The sequence below is a fragment of the Coregonus clupeaformis genome, unplaced genomic scaffold, assembly GCF_020615455.1.
Source record: "Coregonus clupeaformis isolate EN_2021a unplaced genomic scaffold, ASM2061545v1 scaf0112, whole genome shotgun sequence".
Taxonomy (NCBI): Eukaryota; Metazoa; Chordata; class Actinopteri; order Salmoniformes; family Salmonidae; genus Coregonus; species Coregonus clupeaformis.
The window spans coordinates 690,378-717,707 of NW_025533567.1; the positions used below are offsets into that span (position 1 = coordinate 690,378).

A 27,330-nucleotide genomic window follows, 5' to 3' on the forward strand; every position below is an offset into this window, starting at 1 on the left:
CTCTTTATATGAGAGACTTGATGCCATTGTTTATTTTTTGATAGTTCTGATTGACACATTAAAATTAAGCTTGGAGCTAAGGCAGTGGAATCTCCCTCAAACATGTTTTAACTTCCTACTACATTTGGAAATGAGCAGCCTACATGGTAGAGTGTGTCAACTGAGTGTGGGCTGGTTAACATTGTTCCTTCAAATTTTGTCTGATATGGGAACACTTTTAGAATTACGCTGAACAAAAATATAAACGCAACAGGCAACAATTTCTAAGATTTTACTGAGTTACAGTTCATATAACAAAATCAGTCAATTGAAATAAATTCATTAGGCCCTAATCTATGGATTTCACATGACTAGGAATACATATATGCATCTGTTGGTCACAGGTACCTTTAAAAAAAGAAAACCAGTCAGTATCTGGTGTGACCACCATTTGCCTCATGCAGCGCGACACATCTCCTTTGCATAGAGTTCATCAGGCTGTTGATTGCGGCCTGTGGAATGTTGTCCCACTCCTCTTCAATGGCTGTGCGAAGTTGCTGGATATTGTTGGGAACTGGAACACGGTGTCATACACGTCGATCCAGAGCATCCCAAACATGCTCAATGAGTGACGTGTCTGGTGAGTATACAGGCCATGGAAGAACTGGGACATTTTCAGCTTCCAGGAATTGTGTACAGATCCTTGGGCCGGGGATTATCATGTTGAAACATGAGGTTATGGCGGCGGATGAATGGCATGACTATGGGCCTCAGGATCTCGTCACGGTATCTCTGTGCATTCAAATTGCCATAGATAAAATGCAATTGTGTTCATTGTCCGTAGCTTAAACCTGCCCATACCATAACCCCAGTGCCACTATGGGGCACTCTGTTCACAACGTTGACATCAACTAACACAACGCCATACACGCTGTTTGCCATCTGCCCAATACAGTTGAAACCGGGATTTATCTGTGAAGAGCACACTTCTCCAGCATGCCAGTGGTCATCAAAGGTGAGCGTTTGTCCACTGAAGTCGGTTACGACAATGAACTGCAGTCAGGTCAAGACCCTGGTTAGGACGACAAGCACACAGATGAGCTTCCCTGAGACGGTTTATGACATTTTGTGCAGAAATTCTTCAGTTGTGCAAACACACAGTTTCATCAGCTGTCTGAGTGGCTGGTCTCAGACCATCCCGCAGGTGAAGAAGCCGGATGTGGAGGTCCTGGGCTGGCATGGTTACACGTGGACTGCGGTTGGGAGGCCGGTTGGATGTACTGACATATTCTTTAAAGCGCTCTGGTGGACATTCCTGCAGTCAGCATGCCAATTGCACGCTCCCTCAAAACTTGAGATATTTGTGGCATTGTGTTGTGTGACAAAACTGCACATTTAGAGTGGCCTTTTATTGCCCCAGCACAAGGTGCACCTGTGTAATGATCATGCTGTTTAATCAGCTTCTTGATATGCCACATCTGTCAGGTGGATGGATTATCTTGGCAAACGAATGCTCACTAACAGGGATGTAAACAAATTTGTGCCCAAACTTGAGAGAAATAAGCTTTTTGTGCGTATGGAACATTTCTGGGATCTTTGAAACATGGGACCAACATTTTACATGTTGTGTTTATATTTTTGTTCAGTATATATAAGGGGCTGGACGTGTGGGTGAGAAGCTGGGGTATATAAATTAGTACAAATGTATGTATAATGGGTGTTTTTTATCTTTACCTTTCCTTTTTATTTACTTGTTGTTCACTGATATATGTTTGAAGGGTGTTGTCTTGTTTACGGTCTTATTGTGTGTTATGTTTTTGTTGTTATTAGCGTAATGGTGTAATGTCATATTGAAAAATAAAACAACTTTATTGATCTAAAAAAAACATTCTTCCTTCAGTCAGTTATCCATGGCCGGCTCATATTGCTCTGCCTCTTCTACAGCAACAACCTAATTATAGTTGGTCTATATTTCAGAACATACATGTAGCTTGTTATATTGAATTAGCAGTTATATAATTGAGAAAGTAAATTCCTTCTTATATCACATCACCCAGGGTTTCCTAGACCTAGTAGGCTATCATATGTTCTCAACAGTTTCATATTCTCAACCCACACCACCACTTCAGAGAAATGACAAAGTAATAGGTCTGACAGATGAAGGCAGATATGATTATCATTTAACTGGAAGACCACTGTTGTATTTTTCCGCTGAGCAGCAGACCAGACCACCACCCCAACCCCTCTTCCGCTCAATTCTCGCTCTCTGAAACCACTAAAAGTTCTATTCTGCACCAGACACTCTTTTGCATCGTCTATACCAAGACCAACATCACCTCAACCCTCCATTTGCTCATCCCCTATTTGAGTATGAACACACTTTTTCCTATATCACAAAGGAACTTTAATACGGTACATTATTGCCCCAGCCTCTCACTCTCACATCCATCACATATTGGACAGACTGGTCAAAGGTGAGTTTTAATGCTGTATATTTTGTTTGGTTTGCAACATTTTTATAGAAAGTAAACTTACACAAATATTTATATGAATATGGACTAAAATAATATTTTTGAGTACACATATTCTAATAATTTGATTTGACTTTAATAGTAGGCTGCAGTAACACATGTACTACAATTTAGTCATTTAGCAGAAGCTCTTATCCAGAGCGACTTACAGTTAGTGAGTGCATACATTTTCATGCTGGCCCCCCGTGGGAAACTAACCCACAACCCTGGTGTTGCAAGCGCCTTGCTCTACCAACTGAGCTACAGGGGACCCTGTACTACCACAACGGATAACAAAAGAAAGAGAAATTGAACAACAAACTGTACAGTCAATAAGAGAGTGGCATTTGAAATGGATAGATAACAAGTGGGATGAGACAGAACAAGATTGAGTTTATGCAAATGTTTTGCTTATACCATATTATGTATTTCATGACTCATTTCCATTGAGGATTCAATTCAGGGAATTAATATGATGACATGGAACTTGAATTCAACAATAACCATTATGTAAATTGGGTATATTTATGTCTAAGTTCCATGTACACTAGCATCAAGTTTTCATACGTTTGTGTAAAATATGGGTAAACATGTGGGTAGATGAACAATATGTGTTAGCTTATGCTATGGCCTATAGGTTACGTTTGCATGCTGACTTGAAATAAGTTATGTTATATCTTGGTTATCAATAATTGTTTACTTCATTACAATAATTACCCTCTAATTCACAAATAATTTATTTTTGTTTTTTTCAGCATGAAACTGTGACTTGCAGCTGCCCGTCCCAAACAACTTCTCACCTCATCCAGGATGTCCTTATTGATAGTATGCCTCTGGGCAGTGCTCATGTTGTCCCTACCTCGTCCCAGTTGCCAATCATGCACCATCGGCTCAGCCAATGAGTGCAAAGAGGCAGAATTTGCTCCTGGAACCAACCTAGCAGGGGAAGGCTTCGACATCACCAAAATGAAACGCAAAGGAGCCTTTGTCATTGACATGAATGTGTGGAAACGCAAAGACAAGACATGCACCCTCTGTAAGAATCCCTATCTGGAAGGGAAAAAACAGAGGCTTCCTTTGGCCGTGGTGGATTGGAGACCAAACCACCAGTGTAGTATGAAAGTGTCCAGTAAACTCCATCGCTCCAGTGAGTCTCTCGTCAGCGCCAGCAGCTCTGCTGTGGAGAATAACTGGCAGGTCAATCTAGAGTTAGAGAAGGGATCAAAAAGTGGGAAGATGATGTTCGCTGGAACCAACTCCAAATTGGCTGAGTACTCCATGGAGAAAACCAAGAGTGACAAGTTCAGTTTCACAAGCCACGGTGTGTCCTGCGGGTATTACAGGTAAACATCAGGTGGCCCACACAGCATGAGCTCATTTTACCCTTGTGTCTCTGTAAAACCTCATCTCACAGTTTCCTTTGGGGATTGTAAATAAAAGTGTATTTTTGCATGTCTGGTATATTTCTGTGATCGTTTCATTTTATGAGTGTTTGTCTGTATCCATACAACATTAACCCCCCTCTCTCTTTTCTCTCTCCACAAATAGCTATAGAGTATCAGGCCAGCCCAAGTTACACAGAGAATTCAAGACAGCAGTGAAGAATCTCCCCAAAATATATCAACAAGAAAACAAACAACGTTATTACAAGCTTATTGATAACTTTGGCACCCATTACATTACCAAGGTGAGGGAGAGAGATGGTCAACATCAATGTGGTAAATCATCAAGGCAATAGGCACACAAACTAAAGATCAAAATTAGAGATGTTTGCCCCTAGATGTGCAGTTTACTGGCATCCCTCTGGGAACATTCATTACTTTCTACCCTCTCATCCTGTGTAGGTGAGCCTGGGTGGAACGGTGCAGTCTGTGACCAGTATTATGCAGTGCCAGGCCAGCCTGCAGGGTCTCAGTGCAGAGGAGGTGAAGATGTGTCTGGATGTGGAGGCGTCTGCCAGTGTGGGTGACGGCAACAGCTTGAAGACTGAGTACAAGCACTGTCAGGAGGATAAGTCTAAGACAGAGAGCAAGGCCAGCTTCTCCAGTGTCTTCAATGATAGGTGGGGAATTATAGTCTGCTGCTCATTCATATATAGATTCCCCTCACACAATTTCTTTATTTCTGTCTCCCTCTCTCTTCACACTTATCAATACATACTCTCCCTTACTGAAATGTGTACTGCCCCTCACAAAAACCTTCTCCCCCTCTGTCACCCTACAGGTTCACAGAGGTGAAGGGTGGCCACACCACAGAACCAGAACTACTCTTCTCTGCTGATAAAGATCCCTCCTCCTACAAGGAATGGCTGAACTCCCTACCACTCTATCCGGACATCATCTCCTATTCGCTGGAATCTCTACATGAGTTGCTGCCCACCACCAACCCAGCTCGGAAGCACCTGCGCAAGGCCATCAGCGACTACATCCTGGAGAAGGCCTTGTGGAAGAACTGTTCTGAACCCTGTCAAACTGGCATCAAAAGTGACTACAAAGACTCCTGCGTCTGCAGCTGCCACAACAACCCCGGGGTGAGCGTCGACTGCTGCCCCACCCGCAAGGGCCTGGCGCGGGTGGTCATCACTGTTCAGAGAGGGGCCAACTTGTGGGGAGACCACACCACTGCCACTGACGGCTACGTGAAGGTAGCTTTCGCAGGCCAGACGATCGGACGCACTACAGTTATCTACAACAACAACAACCCCAGCTGGTCAATGAGCTATGACCTAGGAAACGTGGATCTGTCAACCAGTAAGAAGCTGAGATTTGAGGTGTGGGACGAGGACGACAAATGGAACGACGACCTGTTAGGAGAATGTGAGAAGGAGCTGACAGCCGGGGTGAAGGAGGATCTCTGCAACCTCCAGCATGGCCAAATGTTCTACAAGTGGGAGGCGGTGTGTGCCCCCAGTCTGGGTGGCTCCTCCTGTATGGACTATGTGCCCTCCCCTATGAATCCCCACCTGGAGAAGGTGTATGTGTCTCGCCACTCCCGTCTCATTCCAAAGGACATGCTGGTGAGTATGGGAGTGTTGGTGGACGGACCCAATCTCCATGCCAACAAGAGCCTCAGTACAGGGAGCAGAGAGTGTGGCAGATTTTAGAGGTATGCATGGTGACCCATGTCAAAACCCCAGGTAGATTTCTCCAACCTTCTCAATAAAATAATAAAATAAATATTTTGGTTGAAAAATGTTTTGTATATTGTGTTTTGTTTTCTATACTGTATCTTTGAGTATTAGTTGCTTGTTTTGTACTTGTTTGTGTTTATTTACAAGGTAGCTTGCATTCAAGTTAAAATTGCTGAATGATTGAGTTAATTTATGCAAAATAAAATGCTTATAGCACACACAGGGAGATCTCTTTTATGTTTCAAATGCAAAGTTCTCTGAAGTTAGGCAATATCAGGCAATATGTACATGTTGATGCAAGATGAGCACGTGCATAGCTGTCTTTTCTTTTTATGTTAGGTGTTGTATTTTTACGTTATGTATTGTTGCATTTAGTTTCGTTTTGTCTAAGTGAGATACCAGTTGTTTTGAAGGCACTGTTGCCTTACTTGAGAGAGGAAGGGCTATGGTTTCCTGTGCACGGATGAAGTTTAGGTGACGCCATGCAAAAGACGAACGAAGTGTACTGCCGCGTTGATATAACAACAAAACTATTTCTGTTGTGGAACGTGTGTAGAAAATGAAGGCCTTTGGGGACACATTGTCAGTAATAGCATCCCAGTAACATAAGAAGTACCATGTCATGAACAAACAACACTAGCATACTGAGGTACTAAGGAATCGTTTTTCATACACATGACATCTCCTGTATGTAATATCCATCACAATGCCCCTGAGAATATCCCCCTTTATAATGATCTCAGAAGAATTCAGGTGTCAGGTTTTGGGAACATGTCTTTGAATTTTATTTTATTTGGTGTTGATTTCAACTCATAGAGCTTCATTCTTAAAACTCAACCCTCACATTACATGTACAGTACATTTACCATACTTTTACCAAGGTTAAAAGAATGAGGAGACAGACAGACATTATACGGTTGCTTTCTGACCTTTAGTGTGAAATGGATATGAACACAAACACACTGGCAACACAATCTCCAAAAACAGGCAGGGGGCATAGAGGAAGAGAGGGGACAGTCACACACAACAATACAAAAGACAGGGACCATGAAGAAAAAACTGACAAATACAGAATAAAAATGGAATGGATAAAAGTAACAACAGACCAAACAACAAACATCACAATGAACACATGATGGAATGGAACAAATATTCACTTCAAGAAGGCCTCAGCTGATTAACTTAACCTGGAGAGAGCGAGAGAGAGAGAGAGAGAGAGAGAGAGAGAGAGAGAGAGAGAGAGAGAGAGAGAGAGAGAGAGAGAGAGAGAGAGAGAGAGAGAGAGAGAGAGAGACAGAGAGACAGAGAGAGAGAGAGACAGAGAGACAGAGAGAGAGAGAGAGAGAGAGAGAGACACAGAGAGAGACACAGAGAGAGAGAGAGAGAGAGAGAGAGAGAGAGAGAGAGAGAGAGAGAGAGAGAGAGAGAGAGAGAGAGAGAGAGAGAGAGAGAGAGAGGGAGAGAGAGGATGAGAATAAATGATGTTGAGTGATGCAGCTGGTTAAAGAGAGCAATAAGGTGACTTCATGTGCTCAGTCACAGTAACAACCATAAATTAGTAACAAATACTCAACCCACACACCTTTGTATCCTCCATTTCCAAAGAATCCATTTAGTCCACCACCACCATATTTGCTTTCCTTCCCTCCTGCTCCTGAAGGAGACACAAAGTCAGACACAAAGGAGGAGCAGTAGATTAGCAAACAGATGACATCTGAATGTTATTTTCTATCTCCACATTGGAGGACCCTTGCTTTAGGTTTTGTTAGTTCAGGAGACAACAAAACAACCAAACAGAACAAACAAAAATGCAACGGCGTTAATGGACATCCCTGGTTAGACGTAGGAACCAGTGGAGGCTGGTGAGGGGAGGACAGCATAGTAATGGCTGGAATGGATTCGATGGAATGGAATGCAACACATTTCATTCCATTCTGTCCACTCCATTCCAGCCAATAATCTCCCTCTCTTTCTCTATACTATAATTACGATAATGGCTGGAATGGATCTACTCCATTCCAGCCATTACTATGAGCCATTCTCCCCTCACCAGCCTCCACTGATAGGAACTAATATGATTATTCTGACAGAAGAGAGCAGTCAGGGAATGTGACTATATAACGTATCGTTACTGTAGGGGGCACTCTGACCTGCACCCAGCTGTCCTTGACCATAGCCTAAGCAGTCACATGCCAAGATGACAGTCGTAACAATAGTTACCACAGACAGGACACACTGACATAAGGGACATTTACAAGACACGCACAGAACATGCACAACAGACTAACACTGAACAATTTGTGCTCTTCCTCAACCACATGCATTCACACCTTAAGCAGTTACCACACACATAATTTCCCAAGATAAGCAGTGTAGGGGTTGTGGGTGTGAGTGTGAGTTTAATCACCTGCTGGCTGCGCTCCATAGCCCCCTCCATTTCCTGAAATGACAAGAGACAAGTACACACATGTAAATGGGAGGAACAACGACAAACACATTCAGACATACTACAAAAGACACACACAAAAACATATATACCACATGAGCAGACGGACGGACGGACACACAAACACACGTATAGCGACTGACGATGCATATAGGACAGACAGACATGTACACAAAGACATGTACCATTTTTGCAAGGTGGTTTCCCACCACCAACACCACCAGTCTCAGGTCCATAAGGCTGTGCACCCAGTGGCAACCCACCGTTGCCTTTAGAGAGATAGTCGGAGACAGCAGAACCAAGACAGGTTTAGAAAGAAAATACCACACATACACGCACATATTCACACACATAAAAAGATAGTACACACACATCTCTGTTTCTCTTTCTTATGCTCTCTCTCTCACACACACACACACTACCAGTCTCACCATATTTGCTAAAGGATTTGCCTCCATCACCACCACCAAGGCCCAGTTGCTGAGCGCCATAAGGGTAGCCTCCATCACCTGCTGGGAGAATGTATTGCAAAAAGTGTATTTAATTGTGTCTAATACTGTTATAACAAGACCTCACATAAACATTCACAACCACACACACACACAGTTTATTTTCCCTCACACATCCACACTGTATAAGCAGGGTCACAATGCTCTTACCATCTAGTCCAGCAGTATTGACTGGGGCTCCATTGTAAGGAAGCTGACCGACTCCACCCCCTGTGGAACACCACAAGGGTTGCTTATAGAGTCTCATCATCTCTCCTCCCACCCCACAGACCACATCAAAGCATGGAAAACATATGACTCAATTATGGCATCAACTGTAAGCAAATGTGTAAAATGACAATGATTACTGGCTTTCCTGTGACAGTGACCCTTGAGTTTTTGACAGTGACCTTTGAGACCCTCTATTGCTGCTTCAGTGTTCATCACGGACTTGCTTTTTTCTTTGTCTAATCCTTCTCTTCATCTCTCTACCTCTTTATTTTTCCTGACCACTCTGTTTTTTCTATCCTTTTTCTGCCTCTATTTTCTCTTCTTCTTCCTTTGTTCACCTCCTCTCTCTTTAGTGTGTATTTACCCAGGCCAGTATCAGGCCCCAGCCCCATAGGCTGAGCAACCCTGTAGGGACCCGGGCCGTACCCGTCCGACTTCCCACCATCAGGCCCCAGCCCAGCGGGGACCACAGGCTGGCCCCCATAGGGCAGAGCACCACCAGGACCAGAGCCAGCACCCCCTACAGACACACAGGGTACTGCATGAAGGAGGAGGCATGCGAGTTAAACAGAGATGGATTACACAGAGATGATCAGAGTGAGTATAGACAGTATGTCAGATGAGAAGTGGAACACAGAATGTATGATTGTCTGAAGGAAATCATAAAATGGAGAGACTATTTCGCTATGTATCATTGAATTTAGAATGAAGATATATTTAGATGTAATCATCCAGATGATGTAATGAATGATGTGCTGAACATGCATATTTTGATACGTTGGCATTCCTGAAACAGATGTTTTACAAACATAATTGTATGGTTAAAGGGGTCATCCATATACTGCACGTTTATGGATTATTACATGATTATGGATTAATTGATCAGGTATGTTTCAGATGGTCATTCCCGATGGTAATTCGGAGTGTTTTGGGTGAGTGATTAGGTATTACACAGTGATATGTCCAGGGAGTGTTTCATTACTGTCACGCCCTGGCTCTGGGGACTCTTAAATGTTGAGCCAGGGTGTGTAGTTTCTATGTTGTGTTTTCTATGTTTAGTTTCTAGATCGTTTAGATCTATGTTGGCCAGGGTGGTTCCCAATCAGAGGCAGCTGTAGCTCGTTGTCTCTGATTGGGGACCATACTTAGGTAGCCTGTTGGCACTAGTGGGTTGGGGGATCTTGTTCCAGTTAAGGTATGTTGTGTTGTGCTGCCTTGGACTTCACGGTTCGTTTTGTTGTTTTGTCGGTTGTTTATTCCTTTAAATAAACATGTATGCATATCAAGCTGCGCCTTGGTCTGACCCGTCTGTAAGCGAACGTGACAATTACTTTCGTTAGTAGCATGCACATTTTGGAGTGTGATGTGATTAGTGACATTAATTAGGGTGAAAGTTATTCTCCTTCCATGTGTACATCCTGCTTGTTGATGCCCTCTATATTTTCAAGACAGGACATTATAGGGAAAATATCCACTTCTTGATCCCTCCTCTTCCATCTCAGGGTGACTTCCTCACCATATTGCTCCTGTCCCTGTGGATATCCTCCTGCGCCAAGACCTAGAATAGCAGAGGATTAAAACAAATGATGAACCCCTGGGCGGTTAACTCAGTGGTTAGATAGAGGTCCCCTAAAGGGATGAATAAAACCCCTCATAAAACAAAATTATAGGAGATAAAACATGGTTGGCAGAACATTGGCATGGTCAATAGTTATTTCCAAATGGGAGACAATTGCTACACCTAGCGTCCACACTGTTACATTACACATTGCATGTTATATGATTATGACCTGCCAAATAAATGTACTTCCCTCTTACCTCACTCAATGCAGACTTTGAAAGATTTTTATTTGTTTCGAGTAGGCCTAAGTAAGATCCTAAGTTGGGATGTTATAACTACTCATGAGTTGTAATGACAGCTTATAGCAAGTGTTATAATGCACTATAACACATTATTTGTATATATACCTCATAGAAAGTGTTAATGACCTTCCTCATCTTACTGAGAGAGAGTCATATTTCCATAGAATAAAGTAATTACCTGATTGAGTTATTATGAGTTATTACTGGTTATGAATGGTTACCTCCTGCTCCCTTGCCTGCCTTGCCTCCCAGCCCAGCAGCACCATCCGCTAACACTGTTGGGTACCCAATCCCTGAAACATAATTATAATCATCAATCAATTATAATTATGTCTGTATGTGAGCGGGTTAGTAGTTGGTCAGCCACCCACAGATGTTAGTTGGTTGGCTATAGATGATGAGACCTACCGGCTCCATAACCATTGCCTCCAGCACCAGCACCGTAGCCATTGCCATAGCCTGTGGAGAGGAGGGGGCACGTTAAAAACCTTCACAAGAAAGCACACATTTCAAATCAAATGTTATTTGTCACATGCGCCGAATACAACAGATGTAGACCTTACCGTGAAATGCTTACTTACAAGCCCTTAACCAACAATGCAGTTCAAGAAATATAATTAAAAAGAGCTGCCGTGCGGTAGCAGAGAGAACAGTCTATGACTTGGGTGACTGGAGTCTTTTACAATTTTCTGGGCCTTCCTCTGACACTGCCTAGTATATAGGTCCTGAATGGCAGGAAGCTTGTCCCAGAGATGTACTGGGCCGTACACACTACCCTCTGTAGCGCCTTACGGTCGGATGCCAAGCAGTTGCCATACCAGGCGGTGATGCAACCGGTCAGGATGCTCTCGATGGTGCAGCTGTAAAACTTTTTGAGGATCTGGGGACCCATGCCAAATCTTTTCAGTCTCCTGAGGTGGAAAATGTGTTGTTGTGCACTTTTCACGACTATTTGGTGTGTTTGGACCATGATAGTTCGTTGGTGACACCAAGGAACTTGAAACTCTCGACCCTCTCCACTACAGCCCCGTCGATGTTAATGGGGGCGTGTTCGTCCCTCCTTTTCCTGTAATCCACTATCAGCTCCTTTTGTCTTGCTCACATTGAGGGAGAGGTTGTTGTCCTGGCACCACACTGCCAGGTCTCTGACCTCCTCCCTATAGGCTGTCTCATCGTTGTCGGTGATCAGGCCTACCACTGTTGTGTCGTCAGCAAACTTAATGAAGGCGTTGGAGTCGTGCTTGGCCACGCAGTCGTGGGTGAACAGGGAGTACAGGAGGGGACTAAGCACGCACGCAGGAAGCATGCAGGAAGTCCAGGATCCAGTTGCAGAGGGAGGTGTTTAGTTCCAGGGTCCTTAGCTTAGTGATGAGCTTTGTGGGCACTATGGTGTTAAACACTGAGCTGTAGTCAATGAACAGCATTCTCACATAGGTGTTCCTTTTGTCCAGGTGGGAAAGGGCAGTGTGGAGTGCGATTGAGATTGTGTCATCTGTGGATCTGTTTGGGCGGTATGCAAATTTGAGTGGGTCTAGGGTTTCCGGGATGATGGTGTTGATGTGAGCCATGACCAGCCTTTCAAAGCACTTCATGGCTACTAATGTGAGTGCTACGGGGCGGTAGTCATTTAGGCAGGTTACCTTCGCTTTCTTGGGCACAGGGACTATGGTGGTCTGCTTGAAACATGTAGGTATTACAGACCCGGTCAGGGAGAGCTTGAAAATGTCAGTGAAGACACTTGCCAGTTGATCTGCGCATGCTCTGAGTACACGTCCTGGTAATCCGTCTGGCCCCGCGGCCTTGTGAATGTTGACCTGTCTAAAGGTCTTGCTCACATCGGCTACGAATAGCGTGATCACACAGTCGTCCGGAACAGCTGGTGCTCACATGCATGCTTCAGTGTTGCTTGCCTCGAAGCGAGCATAAAAAGGCATTTAGCTCGTCTGGTAGGCTTGTGTCACTGGGCAGCTTGCAGCTGGGTTTCCCTTTGTAGTCCGTAATAGTTTGCAAGCCCTGCCACATCCGACGAGCATCAGAGCCGGTGTAGTAGGATTCAATCTTAGTCCTGTATTGACACTTTGCCTGTTTGATGGTTCATCTGAGGGCATAGCGCGATTTCTTATAAGCATCCGGATTAGTGTCCTGCTCCTTGAAAGCGCCAGCTCTGGCATTTAGTCTCAAGCATTACAGTCCCCAAAACACTGCATGCAGCTTTCCAACTCCTCTGGCTTTAGCGTGGGCTTGTGTAATGTTATGGCAGAAGTTTTCCACAACAGTACTTACTGTACAGGGGGTAGAAAGTTTAACAGATAGAGAAGGACAGGTGCATGAAATGCACAGACAGACAGATAGACAGAGACACATGCCGACACCAAATACCTGCAGGCACTGCATTGGCCCCCCCAGCTGGGCCTCCACCTGCATGAGGACAAAGGAAGTCGAGGTCACTTCCTGGTGGCACAGACCCTGAGGATCTGCCTTCTCTAATTTAAGATCACTCCTCAGTGACAACCTTGGTGCAGTTGTCTTCCGGCTCTAGAGAGGCAGCTATGTTTCACCCTGCTACTGTAATCCTCAGTCATTCCCAACATATCTGTTGAATCTCATATTTCATCGTCAATGCCTCAGCTCTATACTTCAGTCTACAGTGTCCTCTAACTGTAGTTATATTTTAAGCCATTTGACCTTAAAGGAATTTGACAAGGGGAAGCATGCTGACTCACCATTCCCATAGCCGTTGCCCGCTCCAGCCCCGGGGTATGCTCCTCCCATTTGATCACCATAACCTGTGGTGACAAATAAAAAAACATTAGAGCACAGCACATCATTCATAGAGAGAGTACTGTGGGATATTTAATAAAGAGAAAAAAGAGAGGGGTAGAGAAAAGAGAGAGGGGGAGATTGGCACCTGAGATCAAAATCGAGTGAAGAAGATGGCAAATGGAAATGAGAGAGAAAATTAAAGGTGGGAAAGAGAGAAAATTAGAAAATTAGAAAAAGAGAGAGCTAAAGTGTGATAATTAATTGGCCTTACCCGCTGATTTTCCTGCTCCACCCTGGGGGTATCCTCCCTGTCCCAGATTAGCACCTGAGAGAGAGAGCAAGAGTGAGGAAGAGGGCAAATGAGAGTGAGAGAAAAAAGATATTAGAAAGAGAGAGAGAGAGAGAGAGAGAGAGAGAGAGAGAGAATAGAAAGAGAGTGAGAGAGAAATAAAGAGAAAAACATTGACAAAGTAAAAGCCTCACCACCACCAGCTTTGCCTGGTTTTCCTACTCCACCCTGGGGGTATCCTCCTGCTCCTCCCTGGGGGTATCCTCCTGCTCCACCCTGGGGGTATCCTCCTGCTCCTCCCTGGGGGTATCCTCCTGCTCCTCCCTGTGGGTATCCTCCTGCTCCTCCCTGGGGGTATCCTCCTGCTCCTCCCTGGGGGTATCCTCCTGCTCCTCCCTGGGGGTATCCTCCTGGTCCTCCCTGTGGGTATCCCCCTGCTCCTCCCTGTGGGTATCCTCCTGGTCCTCCCTGTGGGTATCCCCCTGCTCCACCCTGTGGGTATCCTCCTGCTCCTCCCTGGGGGTATCCTCCTGGTCCTCCCTGTGGGTATCCCCCTGCTCCACCCTGTGGGTATCCCCCTGCTCCACCCTGTGGGTATCCTCCTGCTCCTCCCTGAGGGTATCCTCCTGCTCCTCCCTGAGGGTATCCTCCCTGTCCCAGACTGGCACCTGAGATTGAGAGCAAGAGCGAGAAAGAGGGCAAAATGGATTAAGATAGAAAAAGTAGAAGAGACAGAGATATATAAAGAGAGACAGAGATATATAAAGAGAGACAGAGATATATAAAGAGAGACAGAGATATATAAAGAGAGACAGAGATATATAAAGAGAGACAGAGATATATAAAGAGAGACAGAGATATATAAAGAGAGACAGAGATATATTAAGAGAGACAGAGATATATAAAGAGAGACAGAGATATATAAAGAGAGACAGAGATATATAAAGAGAGACAGAGATATAAAGAGAGACAGAGATATATAAAGAGAGACAGAGATATATTAAGAGAGACAGAGATATATAAAGAGAGACAGTGATATATAAAGAGAGACAGAGATATATAAAGAGAGACAGAGATATAAAGAGAGACAGAGATATATAAAGAGAGACAGAAATAGAAAGACAAAGCGAAAAAGTAGAAGTCACACCGCCTGGAGCTTTGCCTGCTCCATTCTGGGGGTATCCTCCTTGTCCAAGACCTGTAGCATAGGTGCATTCATTACTCAAGCTATCATCTACTTTTAAGTGAATTTCAATTACATCACCTAACATGCATTAGAATGTACTGTGAAGAGGTAACATGGAACCTGTGCCAGATTTAGTAATGTTTCCAATTATTTTATTTATACCACAGAATAGTGAGCCATACATTGAAAGGAGAGAAGATGTTGGTTAGGTTTTTGTCTGTCAGTGTCAGTTCCATTACCTGCTCCATAGCCATTGTTCCCTGCCCCAGGATAGCTGCCTGCTCCAGCACCGTAGCCTGTGGAATAAGTCAACAAAGCTCAGCACAAAACCCTGCGATTGACTTGAGACTGTGGGACACGATCCCTAAACTCATCACACTGTGATTGACCCTGGTACCTGTTGAGGAACACATACATCAAGCACTCATCCCACAATACTGCTATTGGCTCCTAGCCTGCGGAGCACAACATCCATGCACATTACATATCACTGTGATTAGGCCGTAGCCTGTGACACACAACATCCATGCTTACCACATAACTGTGACCAGACAGAAAGATATGTTTACACAAATCCAAGCCACAGTGAAAATATTTCTAATTTCAAGTCAACCATCCCTAAAGCAATTAATCAAAAGTGAATTGCTTCCAGTGTGCTTAACAAAACACAAACATAGAGCCAACAAGACCGGTGCATCATTCATAGAGGGTATTATCATATACAGTGCTTTCGGAAAGTATTCAGACCCCTTGACTTTCTCCACATTTTGTTACGTTACAGACTTATTTAAAAATTGATTAAATCGTTCTTTTCCCTCATCAATCTACCCACAATATCTTATAATGACAAAGCAAAAACAGGTTTTTAGAAAAATTTGCTAATTTATAAATTAAAACCCCCCGGAAATATCACATTTACGTAAGTATTCAGACCCTTTACTCAGTACTTTGTTAAAGCACCTTTGGCAGCGATTACAGCATCGAGTCTTCTTGGGTATGACGCTACAAGCTTGGCACACCTGTATTTGGGGAGTTTCTCCCATTCTTCCCTGCAGATCCTCTCAAGCTCTGTCAGGTTGGATGGGGAGCGTTGCTGCACAGCTATTTTCAGGTCTCTCCAGAGATGTTAGATCGGGTTCAAGTCCGGGCTCTGGCTGGGCCACTCAAGGACATTCAGAGACTTGTCCTGAAGCCACTCCTGTGTTGTCTTGGCTGTGTGCTTAGGGTTGTTGTCCTGTTGGAAGGTGAACCTTTGCCCCAGTCTGAGGTCCTGAGCGCTCTGGAGCAGGTTTTCATCAAGAATCTCTCTGACTTTGCTCCATTCATCTGTCCCTCGATCCTGACTAGTCTCCCAGTCCCTGCCGCTGAAAAACATCCCCACAGCATGATCCTGCCACCACCATGCTTCACCGTAGGGATGGTGCCAGGTTTGACGCTTGGCATTCAGGCCAAAGAGTTCAATCTTGGTTTCATCAGACCAGAGAATCTTGTTTCTCATGGTCTGAGAGTCTTTAGGTGCCTTTTGGCAAACTCCAAGCAGGCTGTCATGTGCCTTTTACTGAGGAGTGGCTTCCGTCTGGCCACTCTACCATAAAGGCCTGATTGGTGGAGTGCTGCAGTGATGGTTGTCCTTCTTCAGGGAACTCTGGAGCTCTGTCAGAGTGACCATCGGGTTCTTGGTCACCTCCCTGACCAAGGCCCTTCTCCACCGATTGCTCAGTTTGGCCGGGCGGCCAGCTCTAGGAAGAGTCTTGGTGGTTCCAAACTTCTTCCATTTAAGAATGATGGAGGCCACTGTGTTCTTGGGGACCTTCAATGCTTCAGACATTTTTTGGTACCCTTCCCCAGATCTGTGCCTCGACACAATCCTGTCTTGGCGCTCTACAGACAATTCCTTCGACCTCATGGCTTGGTTTTTGCTCTGACATGCACAGTCAACTGTGGGACCTTATATAGACAGGTGTGTGCCTTTCCAAACCATGTCCAATCAATTGAATTTACCACAGATGGACTCCAATCAAGTTGTAGAAACATCTCAAGGATGATCAATGGAAACAGGATGCAACTAAACTCAATTTCGAGTCTCATAGCAAAGGGTCTGAATAAGTTTTTATTTATTTTTTATTTTTTTATACATTTGCAAAAATGTCTTACAACCTGTTCTCGCTTTGTCAGTATGGGGTATTGTGTGTAGATTGCTGAGGATTATTCTTTTTTAAAATCCATTTTAGAATAAAGCTGCAACGTAACAAAATGTGGAAAAAGTAAAGGGGTCTGAATACTTTCCAAAGGCACTGTAGCCATTGACACAAAGTGATTGCTACAAATGACAGTGATTGGCACATGCAGGTGGACATAACACACAGACAGCTAGATTGTATGGGGTTACCAGTTTTGGTTGCTTTAGCACCCTGTCCATTGGGCTCTCCCACTCCTGGACCATATCCTAGAGACCACAACAAATGTTACTCGACAGCGCTACCTACACAATATTACAACCACAAGGGAAAATAGAAAAAAGGGACAGACACAGACACGGTAACAGAGGTTTACCATAGCCTTTGGCTCCCTGATCACTGGGAACTCCAGCGCCTGGACCATATCCTGGAGACCACAAAACAAGTTAGCTCTTTAGCTTATCATAATAGAAACAGCGTCCCTCTGTTATAGCGCTTGCAACACCAAGGGTTGTGGGCTCGATTCCCGTTGGGGCCACCCATACGTAAAATGTATGCATGCATAACTGGAAGTCGCTTTGGATAAAAGTGTCTGCTAAATGACATATATTATTATATATTACGTGTTCGGCTCGAAGGACCATGAAAAACAACACCACCCAGAGAGTGGTTTAAAATAAGAAACATATCGTCCTGTCTCCTCCTACTGTGTCATTGTCCTAACAGGGGGCCCACTTTAAACAGTACCTCTCCCTGTGTCCAACCCTCACTGGGTGGTGCCCAGACACAGTGACATTACAGAGACTGAGAAAGAGGCTTACCATTGCTTTTACCACCATTGAGAACTCCAGCTCCTGGACCATATCCTAGAGACCACAACAAGTGTTACTAACCACTGATTATTCAAAACCATTTGCATTCCTACAACACACGCTGTTCTTTATCCTAGTAATTCAACACATAGATTCTTAGCCATGCACAACAAATATCACAGAGACTAGCTGACTAGTATTTGGGAGGATGTCAGCAAATGTCATGTCACCAAAAATATATTTTTAAAGATAGTTCTAAATAGCATGCAACATACAGTCAAAGGAGCTCCACTTCGATACAGAAAGAGACATAGAGACAGACTGTGACACAGACAGGGTATCAGAGGTTTACCATTGCTTTTGGCACCACTGGGTTCCTGAACTCCTGGGCCATATCCTAGAGATCACAATAGTGATTACTTTACACTACTTGCTCAACACTGTTTACAGTTGACCATTGGATGGCTCCGTTACGTCCTTTCCAGAACAGTTACAGGCATTCAATAAGTCTGTCGTGTTAAAGCGAGACTTACTTCCATTTAAAGCGAGACTTACTTCCAATATGGTCTTAAATGTAAAGCTGACAAAGACATAATTGTTGTAGTGGCAGTGCCATCCAGCATGCAGAACAGTGTGCGGATCATCACTGATGAAGAATAGACAGGGAAACAGAAACAACCCCAGGGTAGCAGAAGTCTACCATTTATAGCACCAAGCCCAGTAGGAACTCCAGCTCCTGGACCATATCCTGGAGACCACAACAACTGACACTGAACACTGGTTACTCAACAAGCTAAGTAAGACTTATAGTCACAAGTTCTGTAGCTTATCATATGAGAGTGACAGAGAAAGAGAGATCGAGAGACTGTAACACTCAGATACAGTAGAGCTTTACCATTGCTTTTACCACTGTTGAGTGCTCCAGCTCCTGGACCATATCCTGGAGAACACAATAACTGTTACTTAACACGGGTCAAAGCAAGGTCGCGCTGTAGATTTTATTATCTAAGGTTTTGTAGGTTATGAAAATGAGTGCAATCTAGTAACTTAAACCCAGTGATTTAAATTGGCATTACCATTGCTTTTAGCACCACCATTGAGAACTTCAGCTCCTGGACCATATCCTGGAGACCACAACAACAGTTATTACTCAACACTGCTTACAGAACACAATGCATGCTGCCCTTGACACAGACAGACGAGACGCACAAAGACTGACAGACACGACACAGACAGGCTATCAGAGTTTTACCATTGCCTTTGGCTCCCTGATCACTGGGAACTCCAGCTCCTGGACCATATCCTGGAGACCACAACAACTGTTACTGAACACTTGTTACTCAACACAAGTTAGCTCTGTATAATCAGAAGTTCTGTAGCAGTTTATCATAAGAGAGATTACTGAGAAATAGAGACTGATAGACTGTAACACTCAAGAAGAGGTTTACCATTGCTTTTAGCACCGTTGGGAGCTCCAGCTCCTGGACCATATCCTGGAGATCACAACTGTTACTCAACACTGTTTACTCAACACTGTTTACTCAATGTAAGTTACCTTTGGAGCTCATCCAAAGTTCTCAAGGTTAACATTTGAGATTCTTTACTATTTTATACTATACTATTGGGTATACTTTAGCATCCTTATGTAATAACATGGCTTGTGGAAAGGTTCTGAGTATGAAAGTATCCTTCTCGAAGGACCATACAAAAGAGTGTCATTTAAACCAGCATTACTATTGCTTTTACCACCATTGGGAACTCCACCTCTTGGAACATATCCTGGAGACCACAACAACTGTTATTCAACACTGCTTATAGAAAATCTAAACCACTTGCATAAACACAACACATGTTGTCTTTGACACAGACAGACAAGATGCACATATACAGAAGGAGACAAACAGACAGGGTAGCAGAGGTTTACCATTGCCTTTGGCTCCCTGATCACTGGGAACTCCAGCTCCTGGACCATATCCTGGAGACCACAACAACTATTATTGAACACTTGTTACTCAACACAAGTTAGCTGTGTAGATCTTATCATCAGAGGTTCTGCAGCTTATCATAGGAGAGTGTCAGATGAATAGAGATTGAGATAGACTGTAACACTCAGATACAGTAGAGCTTTACCATTGCCTTTAGCACCGTTGGGAACTCCAGCTCCTGGACCATATCCTAGAGACCACAACAACTGTTACTCAACACTGCTTATAGACAACTGATCAAAACCACTTGCACAACACATTCTGCCCTTGATCCTATTATTTCATCACATAGCTTATAGCCATGCACAAATATCTAGCAAACACTAGCTGGTTGTGTTCAGGAGCTTATCAATATTCCTCAAAAAATAGAGTACCATACAGCATGCAACACAGACAGGCAGGGTATCAGAGGTTTACCATTGCTTTTAGCCCCGTTGGGTGCTCCAGCTCCTGGACCATATCCTGGAACCACAACAGATCTTACTCAACACTGTTCTACAATTGACCAGACCAGCATCCATGGGTCTGTCAAATGCTACTATATGTTCATTCCAATGAACAGGTAACAGGCATGCACAAATATGTTACAAACTGTAACATTATCACACAGCATGCACCATTCTGCTCGACCTCAACTTTGCCATGGACAACAAACATTGAAGACATACATAGACACAGACAGGGTAGCACAGGTTTACCATTGGGTTTAGCACCCTGACCACTGGGAACTCCAGCTCCTGGACCATATCCTGAAGACCACAATAACTGTTACTCAATACTGGTTACTCAACATAAGTTTTCTCTGTAGATCTTATCATCAGAGGTTCTGTACCTTATTTATAATAAGTGATGCTATACCATTTCACTGTAATAACATGCCATATTGTCATGTTTATTTGGCCTAATGGAAAGGTTCAGAGTACTTAAATGTCTGGCTTGAAGGACCAGGAAAAAGAGTGTCACCAAGTGATGGGTGGACTCAGAGAAAGGTGCCGGTTTACCTCTAAAGTGACAGAGAAATAGAGACTGATGAAGACTCAGAAAGAGGTTTACCATTGCTTTTACCACCATTGGGTGCTCCAACTCCTGGGCCATATCCTGGAGACCACAACAACTGTTACTCAACACTGACAACACTGACTTATTGTAAATAATCACTTGCATGAGCACAAAATATGCTGCCCTGGATCCTTTTCCCTCTGGCCATGCACAAATATATTAATCCTAGTCAACGTTCAGAAGTCACATTGCACCAACTTTTGTAGCACACATCATGCAACATACAGTCAAAGAAGCTCCACTTTGATACAGAAAGACACAGAGACAGACTGTGACACAGATAGGTTATCAGAGGTTTACCATTGCCTTTGGCTCCCTGACCATTTGGAACTCCAGCTCCTGGACCATATCCTAAAACCAACAACAACTCTTACTCAAAACTGTTCTAGAAATGACCAGACCATGCACGCATAATATGCTACAAACTTTGGCATTACCACACAACATGCACCATTCAGCTCAACCTCAACTTGACAAACATTGAATAGGGCCGTAGACACAGACAAGGTAGCAAAGGTTTACCATTGGGTTTAGCTCCCTGACCATTGGGAATGCCAGCTCCTGGACCATATCCTGAAGACCACAACAAATGTTATTCAATACAAGTTATCTCTGTAGATCTTATCAATGACCATTGAGTTCTTTCGAAAGTCATGAAAGATACAGCAATGGAGAAACATTTAGTGATGGTAGCAGAGGTTTACCATTGGGTTTAGCACCACTGGGTTTAGCACCGTTGGGTGCTCCAGCTCCTGGACCATATCCTGGAACCACAACAGATCTTACTCAACACTGTTCTACAATTGACCAGACCAGCATCCATGGGTCTGTCAAATGCTACTATATGTTCATTCCAATGAACAGGTAACAGGCATGCACAAATATGTTACAAACTGTAACATTATCACACAGCATGCACCATTCTGCTCGACCTCAACTTTGCCATGGACAACAAACATTGAAGACATACATAGACACAGACAGGGTAGCACAGGTTTACCATTGGGTTTAGCACCCTGACCACTGGGAACTCCAGCTCCTGGACCATATCCTGAAGACCACAATAACTGTTACTCAATACTGGTTACTCAACATAAGTTTTCTCTGTAGATCTTATCATCAGAGGTTCTGTACCTTATTTATAATAAGTGATGCTATACCATTTCACTGTAATAACATGCCATATTGTCATGTTTATTTGGCCTAATGGAAAGGTTCAGAGTACTTAAATGTCTGGCTTGAAGGACCAGGAAAAGAGTGTCACCAAGTGATGGGTGGACTCAGAGAAAGGTGCCGGTTTACCTCTAAAGTGACAGAGAAATAGAGACTGATGAAGACTCAGAAAGAGGTTTACCATTGCTTTTACCACCGTTGGGTGCTCCAACTCCTGGGCCATATCCTGGAGACCACAACAACTGTTACTCAACACTGACAACACTGACTTATTGTAAATAATCACTTGCATGAGCACAAAATATGCTGCCCTGGATCCTTTTCCCTCTGGCCATGCACAAATATATTAATCCTAGTCAACGTTCAGAAGTCACATTGCACCAACTTTTGTAGCACACATCATGCAACATACAGTCAAAGAAGCTCCACTTTGATACAGAAAGACACAGAGACAGACTGTGACACAGATAGGTTATCAGAGGTTTACCATTGCCTTTGGCTCCCTGACCATTTGGAACTCCAGCTCCTGGACCATATCCTAAAACCAACAACAACTCTTACTCAAAACTGTTCTAGAAATGACCAGACCATGCACGCATAATATGCTACAAACTTTGGCATTACCACACAACATGCACCATTCAGCTCAACCTCAACTTGACAAACATTGAATAGGGCCGTAGACACAGACAAGGTAGCAAAGGTTTACCATTGGGTTTAGCTCCCTGACCATTGGGAATGCCAGCTCCTGGACCATATCCTGAAGACCACAACAAATGTTATTCAATACAAGTTATCTCTGTAGATCTTATCAATGACCATTGAGTTCTTTCGAAAGTCATGAAAGATACAGCAATAGAGAAACATTTAGTAATGGTAGCAGAGGTTTACCATTGGGTTTAGCACCGTTGGGTGCTCCAGCTCCTGGACCATATCCTGGAACCAACAACAACTCTTACTCAACCCTGTTCTACAACAGACCAAACCAGCATCAACATTTAGTGGCATCACACTGGCCTGGGCACACTGGATCTGTCAAAGGCTTCAATATGCTAATTCTAACAAACAGTTGAGGTTACAGGCATGCAGCAATGCATCACAAAGACAGAGACACACAGACAGGGTAGCAGAGGTTTACCATAGCCTTTGGCTCCCTGATCATTGGGAACTCCAGCTCCTGGACCATATCCTGGAGACCACAACAACTATTATTGAACACTGGTTACTCAATTCATGTTGACTGTAGTTATTATAACAGAAGTTCTGTATCTTATCATAAGAGAACAACAAAGAAAGAGAGACGGATATAGACCTGTAACACTCAGAAAGAGGTTTACCATTGCTTTTAGCACCGTTGGGAGCTCCAGCTCCTGGACCATATCCTGGAACCAACAACAGTTGTTACAACAACGAAATAAATCAAAACCACTTGCAAACACAATGCATGCTGCCCTTGACACAGACAGACAAGATGCACAAAGACAGACAGAGAGACACAGACAGGGTAGCAGAGTTTTACCATTGCCTTTGGCTCCCTGATCACTGGGAACTCCAGCTCCTGGACCATATCCTGGAGACCACAACAACTGTTACTCAACACTGCTTATAGACAACTGATCAAAACCACTTGCACAACACATTCTGCCCATGATCCTATTATTTCATCACATAGGTTATAGCCATGCACAAATATCTAGCAAACACCGACCGCAAGGCGCTATAGATGGTAGTGCGTACGGCCCAGTACATAACTGGGGCCGAGCTCCCTGCCATCCAGGACCTCTATACCAGGTGGTGTGAGAAGAAGGCCATAAAAACTGTCAAAGACTCCATCCACCCAAGTCATAGACTGTTCTCTCTGCTACTGTACGGCAAGCGGTACCGATGCACCAAGTCTGGAATCAACAGGACCCTGAACAGCTTCTACCCCAAAGCCATAAAACTGCTAATTAGTTAGTTAAATAGTTAACCTAAAGCTACCGGACTATCTGCATTGACCCTTTTTGCACCAACTCTTTTGACTCATCAAAAAGTATTCACCCCCCTTGGCATTTTTCCTATTTTGTTGCCTTACAACCTGGAATGAAAATGAATTTTTGGGGGGTTTGTATCGTTTGATTTACACAACACACCTACCACTTTGAAGATGCAAAATATGTTTTTATTGTGAAACAAACAAGAAATAAGACAAAAAAACTAAAAACTTGAGCGTGCATAACTATTCACCCCCCCCAAAGTCAATACTTTGTAAAGCCACCTTTTGCAGCAATTACAGCTGCAAGTCTCTTGGGGTATGTCTCTATAAGCTTGGCACATCTAGCCACTGGGATTTTTGCCCATTCTTCAAGGCAAAACTGCTCCAGCTCCTTCAAGTTGGATGGGTTCCGCTGGTGTACAGCAATCTTTAAGTCATACCACAGATTCTCAATTGGATTGAGGTCTGGGCTTTGACTAGGCCATTCCAAGACATTTAAATGTTTCCTCTTAAACCACTCAAGTGTTGCTTTGGCAGTATGCTTAGGGTCATTGTCCTGCTGGAAGGTGAACCTCCGTCCCAGTCTCAAATCTCTGGAAGACTGAAACAGGTTTCCCTCAAGAATTTCCCTGTATTTAGCGCCATCCATCATTCCTTCAATTCTGACCAGTTTCCCAGTCCCTGCCGATGAAAAACATCCCCACAGCATGATGCTCCCACCACCATGCTTCACTGTGGGGATGGTGTTCTCAGGGTGATGAGAGGTGTTGGGTTTGTGCCAGACATAGCGTTTTCCTTGATGGCCAAAAAGCTCAATTTTAGTCTCATCTGACCAGAGTACCTTCTTCCATATTTTTAGGGAGTCTCCCAAATGCCTTTTGGCGAACACCAAACATGTTTGCTTATTTTTTTCTTTAAGCAATGGCTTTTTTCTGGACACTCTTCGGTAAAGCCCAGCTCTGTGGAGTGTACGGCTTAAAGTGGTCCAATGGACAGATACTCCAATCTCCGCTGTGGAGCTTTGTAGCTCCTTCAGGGTTATCTTTGGTCTCTTTGTTGCCCTCCTTGCCTGGTCCGTGAGTTTTGGTGGGCGGCCCTCTCTTGGCAGGTTTGTAGCGGTGCCATATTCTTTCCATTTTTTAATAATGGATTTAATGGTGCTCCGTGGGATGTTCAAAGTTTCAGGTATTTTTTTATAACCCAACCCTGATCTGCACTTATCCACAACTTTGTCCCTGAACTGTTCGGAGAGCTCCTTGGTCTTCATGGTGCCGCTTGCTTGGTGGTATTTTTCCATTTCACTTCACCAATTTGGACTATTTTGTGTATGTTCATTACATGAAAAAAATAAAAATAATTATATTATATTACACGTTGTAATGCAACAAAATAGGAAAAAACGCCAAGGGGGATGAATACTTTTGCAAGGCACTGTATGCTGCGGTTACCGTTTATTATCTATTCTGTCGCCTAGTCTCCTCGTACACCTGCACATCAACTCGGTACTGGCACCCCGTGTATGTAGCCAAGTTATCGTTACTCATTGTGGATTTAATCCTTGTGTTATTATTTTTCTATTATTTCTCTATTTTTTCTCTCTCTGCATTGTTGGGAAGGGCCCGTAAGTAAGTATTTTATTGTTAGTCTACACCTCTGGTTTACGAAGCATGCGACAAATACAATTTTGATTTGATTTGAACACCACCTGGGTGTGTTCAGGAGCATATCACCAATATTCTTCTAAAGATAGAGTACCATACATCATGCAACACAGACATGCATGCATAATATGCTACAAACTTTGGCATTACCACACAACATGCACCAGAAAGCTCAACCTCAACTTTGAGATAGAAAGACAAACAGTGAAGACGGACGTAGATACAGACAAGGTAGCAAAAGTTTACCATTGCCTTTGGCTCCCTGACCTTTGGGAACTCCAGCTCCTGGACCATATCCTGGAGACCACAACAACTGTTACTCAACACTGGTTACTCAACAATGGTTAGCTCTGTAGATCTTATCAATGACCATTGACTTCTGTCACAAGTCATGAATGATACAGCGATAGAGAAACAGAGATAGAGACTCTGACATTCAGTAATGGTAGCAGAGGTCCACCATTGGGTTTAACACCATTGGGTTTAACACCATTGGGTTTAGCACCATTGGGTTTAACACCATTGGGTTTAGCACCATTGGGTTTAACACCATTAGGAACACCAGCAACTGGACCATATCCTGAAGACCACAACACCTGTTAGTAAGCACCACATACCGTTTAAAGAATGCATGTCTGAACACTGCATAGCACTGCATCAAATACCACAAGAGCAACGATAAAACTATTTCAATAGGGAAGTTAGGCATCCAGTCAAAATGTACAGTGACAATGTACTTAAAAATCCCTTACATATCATAGCAGTCCACCACACACTAGATAGTGATATCTGTCAGAAGGGCAATGTCATCCAGAAATACCAGCATCAAGCAATACTGTACGCAGCAGACAGAGTAACAACAGACAGAGTAGCAGAGGTTTATCATTGGGTTTAGATTTAGCACCCTGACCATTGGGCACTCCACATCCTGGACCACTTCCTAGAGAATATAATACTGGCTATTCAACACAGCCTAAAACGGGATATTCAGCAGCTATCTGATTCTAATATATTTACTGTAACGTCATATCTTTCTTCTCTTAGGGTTTAAACTTTTGACAGAGACAGACACACAGAAATAGAATAGCAACGGTTTACCATTGGGTTTAGCACCCTGTCCATTGGGCACTCCAGCTCCTGCACCATATCCTGGAGACCACAACAATGACTCATTAGGTAAAGAAAATATATAAAAACAGACCAAACACGTAACATAAAAGCTAACATATTGACACGTGGTTGAATCTGTACGTAGGTCATGGGCATGCTGTCTCAGTGACACTTGTACTAAAACGAATATGAACCATACATATACTTCAGGATCCCAATATGACACAGCATATTGAACACTCCAGCATGCAACAAGCAGTGTTCACTATTAAACTGTGACACTCACTCTAAACGAAAGCTAAACTGAGGATGTAGCAGAGACTCTATATTTAGACTGTCAGAGTCAGGGGGGATGAATTCGGATTAGCATGTAAGTCAGAGTTTTGAATGAACCAAGCCATCCTCTGTGGCGCAACATTGATACATAGTACAGACACCAGGGCACAGACACAGACAGGATGACACACACTGAGCTACAGATGGGACGACAGGT

The 27,330-nt window shown here is 43.6% G+C and overlaps 2 protein-coding genes across 6 annotated transcripts in view; one reads left to right on the forward strand and one right to left on the reverse strand.

Moving 5' to 3' along the window:
• The first annotated feature begins 2,305 nt into the window (after positions 1-2,305).
• LOC121570381 (perforin-1) lies at positions 2,306-5,682 on the forward strand. The gene is made up of 5 exons (XM_041881841.2): positions 2,306-2,453; positions 3,245-3,832; positions 4,038-4,176; positions 4,334-4,551; positions 4,713-5,682. The coding sequence occupies exons 2-5, from the start codon at positions 3,300-3,302 to the stop codon at positions 5,590-5,592; spliced, it is 1,770 nt and encodes a 589-aa protein (XP_041737775.1). The 5' UTR covers positions 2,306-2,453; positions 3,245-3,299; the 3' UTR covers positions 5,593-5,682.
• Positions 5,683-6,375: 693 nt separating this feature from the next.
• Positions 6,376-27,330, reverse strand: part of LOC121568951 (spidroin-1) — a 35,598-nt gene continuing 14,643 nt past the window's right edge. Inside the window, exons 13-55 of one of the 5 annotated variants that reach the window (XM_045213472.1) lie at positions 26,826-26,876; positions 25,974-26,024; positions 23,611-23,661; positions 23,429-23,473; positions 23,230-23,280; positions 22,983-23,027; positions 22,801-22,851; positions 22,579-22,629; positions 22,273-22,317; positions 21,919-21,969; positions 21,623-21,682; positions 21,441-21,491; positions 21,219-21,269; positions 20,913-20,957; positions 20,558-20,608; positions 20,277-20,321; positions 20,005-20,049; positions 19,799-19,849; positions 19,323-19,367; positions 19,127-19,177; positions 18,951-18,998; positions 18,770-18,814; positions 18,227-18,271; positions 17,884-17,928; positions 17,439-17,489; positions 17,275-17,331; positions 15,125-15,181; positions 14,847-14,897; positions 13,894-14,367; positions 13,682-13,735; positions 13,371-13,433; positions 13,027-13,065; positions 11,056-11,106; positions 10,869-10,940; positions 10,301-10,342; positions 9,149-9,304; positions 8,725-8,784; positions 8,497-8,574; positions 8,251-8,334; positions 8,027-8,059; positions 7,746-7,796; positions 7,202-7,273; positions 6,376-6,806 (exon numbers count right to left, since the gene is read on the reverse strand). In XM_045213472.1, coding sequence (XP_045069407.1) covers positions 6,802-6,806; positions 7,202-7,273; positions 7,746-7,796; positions 8,027-8,059; positions 8,251-8,334; positions 8,497-8,574; positions 8,725-8,784; positions 9,149-9,304; positions 10,301-10,342; positions 10,869-10,940; positions 11,056-11,106; positions 13,027-13,065; positions 13,371-13,433; positions 13,682-13,735; positions 13,894-14,367; positions 14,847-14,897; positions 15,125-15,181; positions 17,275-17,331; positions 17,439-17,489; positions 17,884-17,928; positions 18,227-18,271; positions 18,770-18,814; positions 18,951-18,998; positions 19,127-19,177; positions 19,323-19,367; positions 19,799-19,849; positions 20,005-20,049; positions 20,277-20,321; positions 20,558-20,608; positions 20,913-20,957; positions 21,219-21,269; positions 21,441-21,491; positions 21,623-21,682; positions 21,919-21,969; positions 22,273-22,317; positions 22,579-22,629; positions 22,801-22,851; positions 22,983-23,027; positions 23,230-23,280; positions 23,429-23,473; positions 23,611-23,661; positions 25,974-26,024; positions 26,826-26,876 — 2,720 coding nt within the window. In that variant the 3' untranslated portion in view covers positions 6,376-6,801. Of the gene's footprint in view, positions 6,807-7,201; positions 7,274-7,745; positions 7,797-8,026; positions 8,060-8,250; positions 8,335-8,496; positions 8,578-8,724; positions 8,785-9,148; positions 9,305-10,300; positions 10,343-10,868; positions 10,941-11,055; positions 11,107-13,026; positions 13,066-13,370; positions 13,434-13,681; positions 13,736-13,893; positions 14,368-14,846; positions 14,898-15,124; positions 15,182-17,274; positions 17,332-17,438; positions 17,490-17,883; positions 17,929-18,226; positions 18,272-18,769; positions 18,815-18,950; positions 18,999-19,126; positions 19,178-19,322; positions 19,368-19,798; positions 19,850-20,004; positions 20,050-20,276; positions 20,322-20,557; positions 20,609-20,912; positions 20,958-21,218; positions 21,270-21,440; positions 21,492-21,622; positions 21,683-21,918; positions 21,970-22,272; positions 22,318-22,578; positions 22,630-22,800; positions 22,852-22,982; positions 23,028-23,229; positions 23,281-23,428; positions 23,474-23,610; positions 23,662-25,973; positions 26,025-26,825; positions 26,877-27,330 lie in introns of all 5 variants that reach the window. The other 4 variants (XM_045213474.1, XM_045213473.1, XM_045213475.1 and 1 more) reach the window with 4 other exon arrangements.

Excerpts from the sequence above, each read along its gene's own strand:
- LOC121570381 (XM_041881841.2), top strand. The coding sequence starts at position 3,300 with ATGTCCTTATTGATAGTATGCCTCTGGGCAGTGCTCATGTTGTCCCTA. Across the intron at positions 3,833-4,037 it reads GTGTCCTGCGGGTATTACAG|CTATAGAGTATCAGGCCAGC; the intron begins GTAAACATCAGG and ends CTCCACAAATAG. Across the intron at positions 4,552-4,712 it reads TCCAGTGTCTTCAATGATAG|GTTCACAGAGGTGAAGGGTG; the intron begins GTGGGGAATTAT and ends GTCACCCTACAG.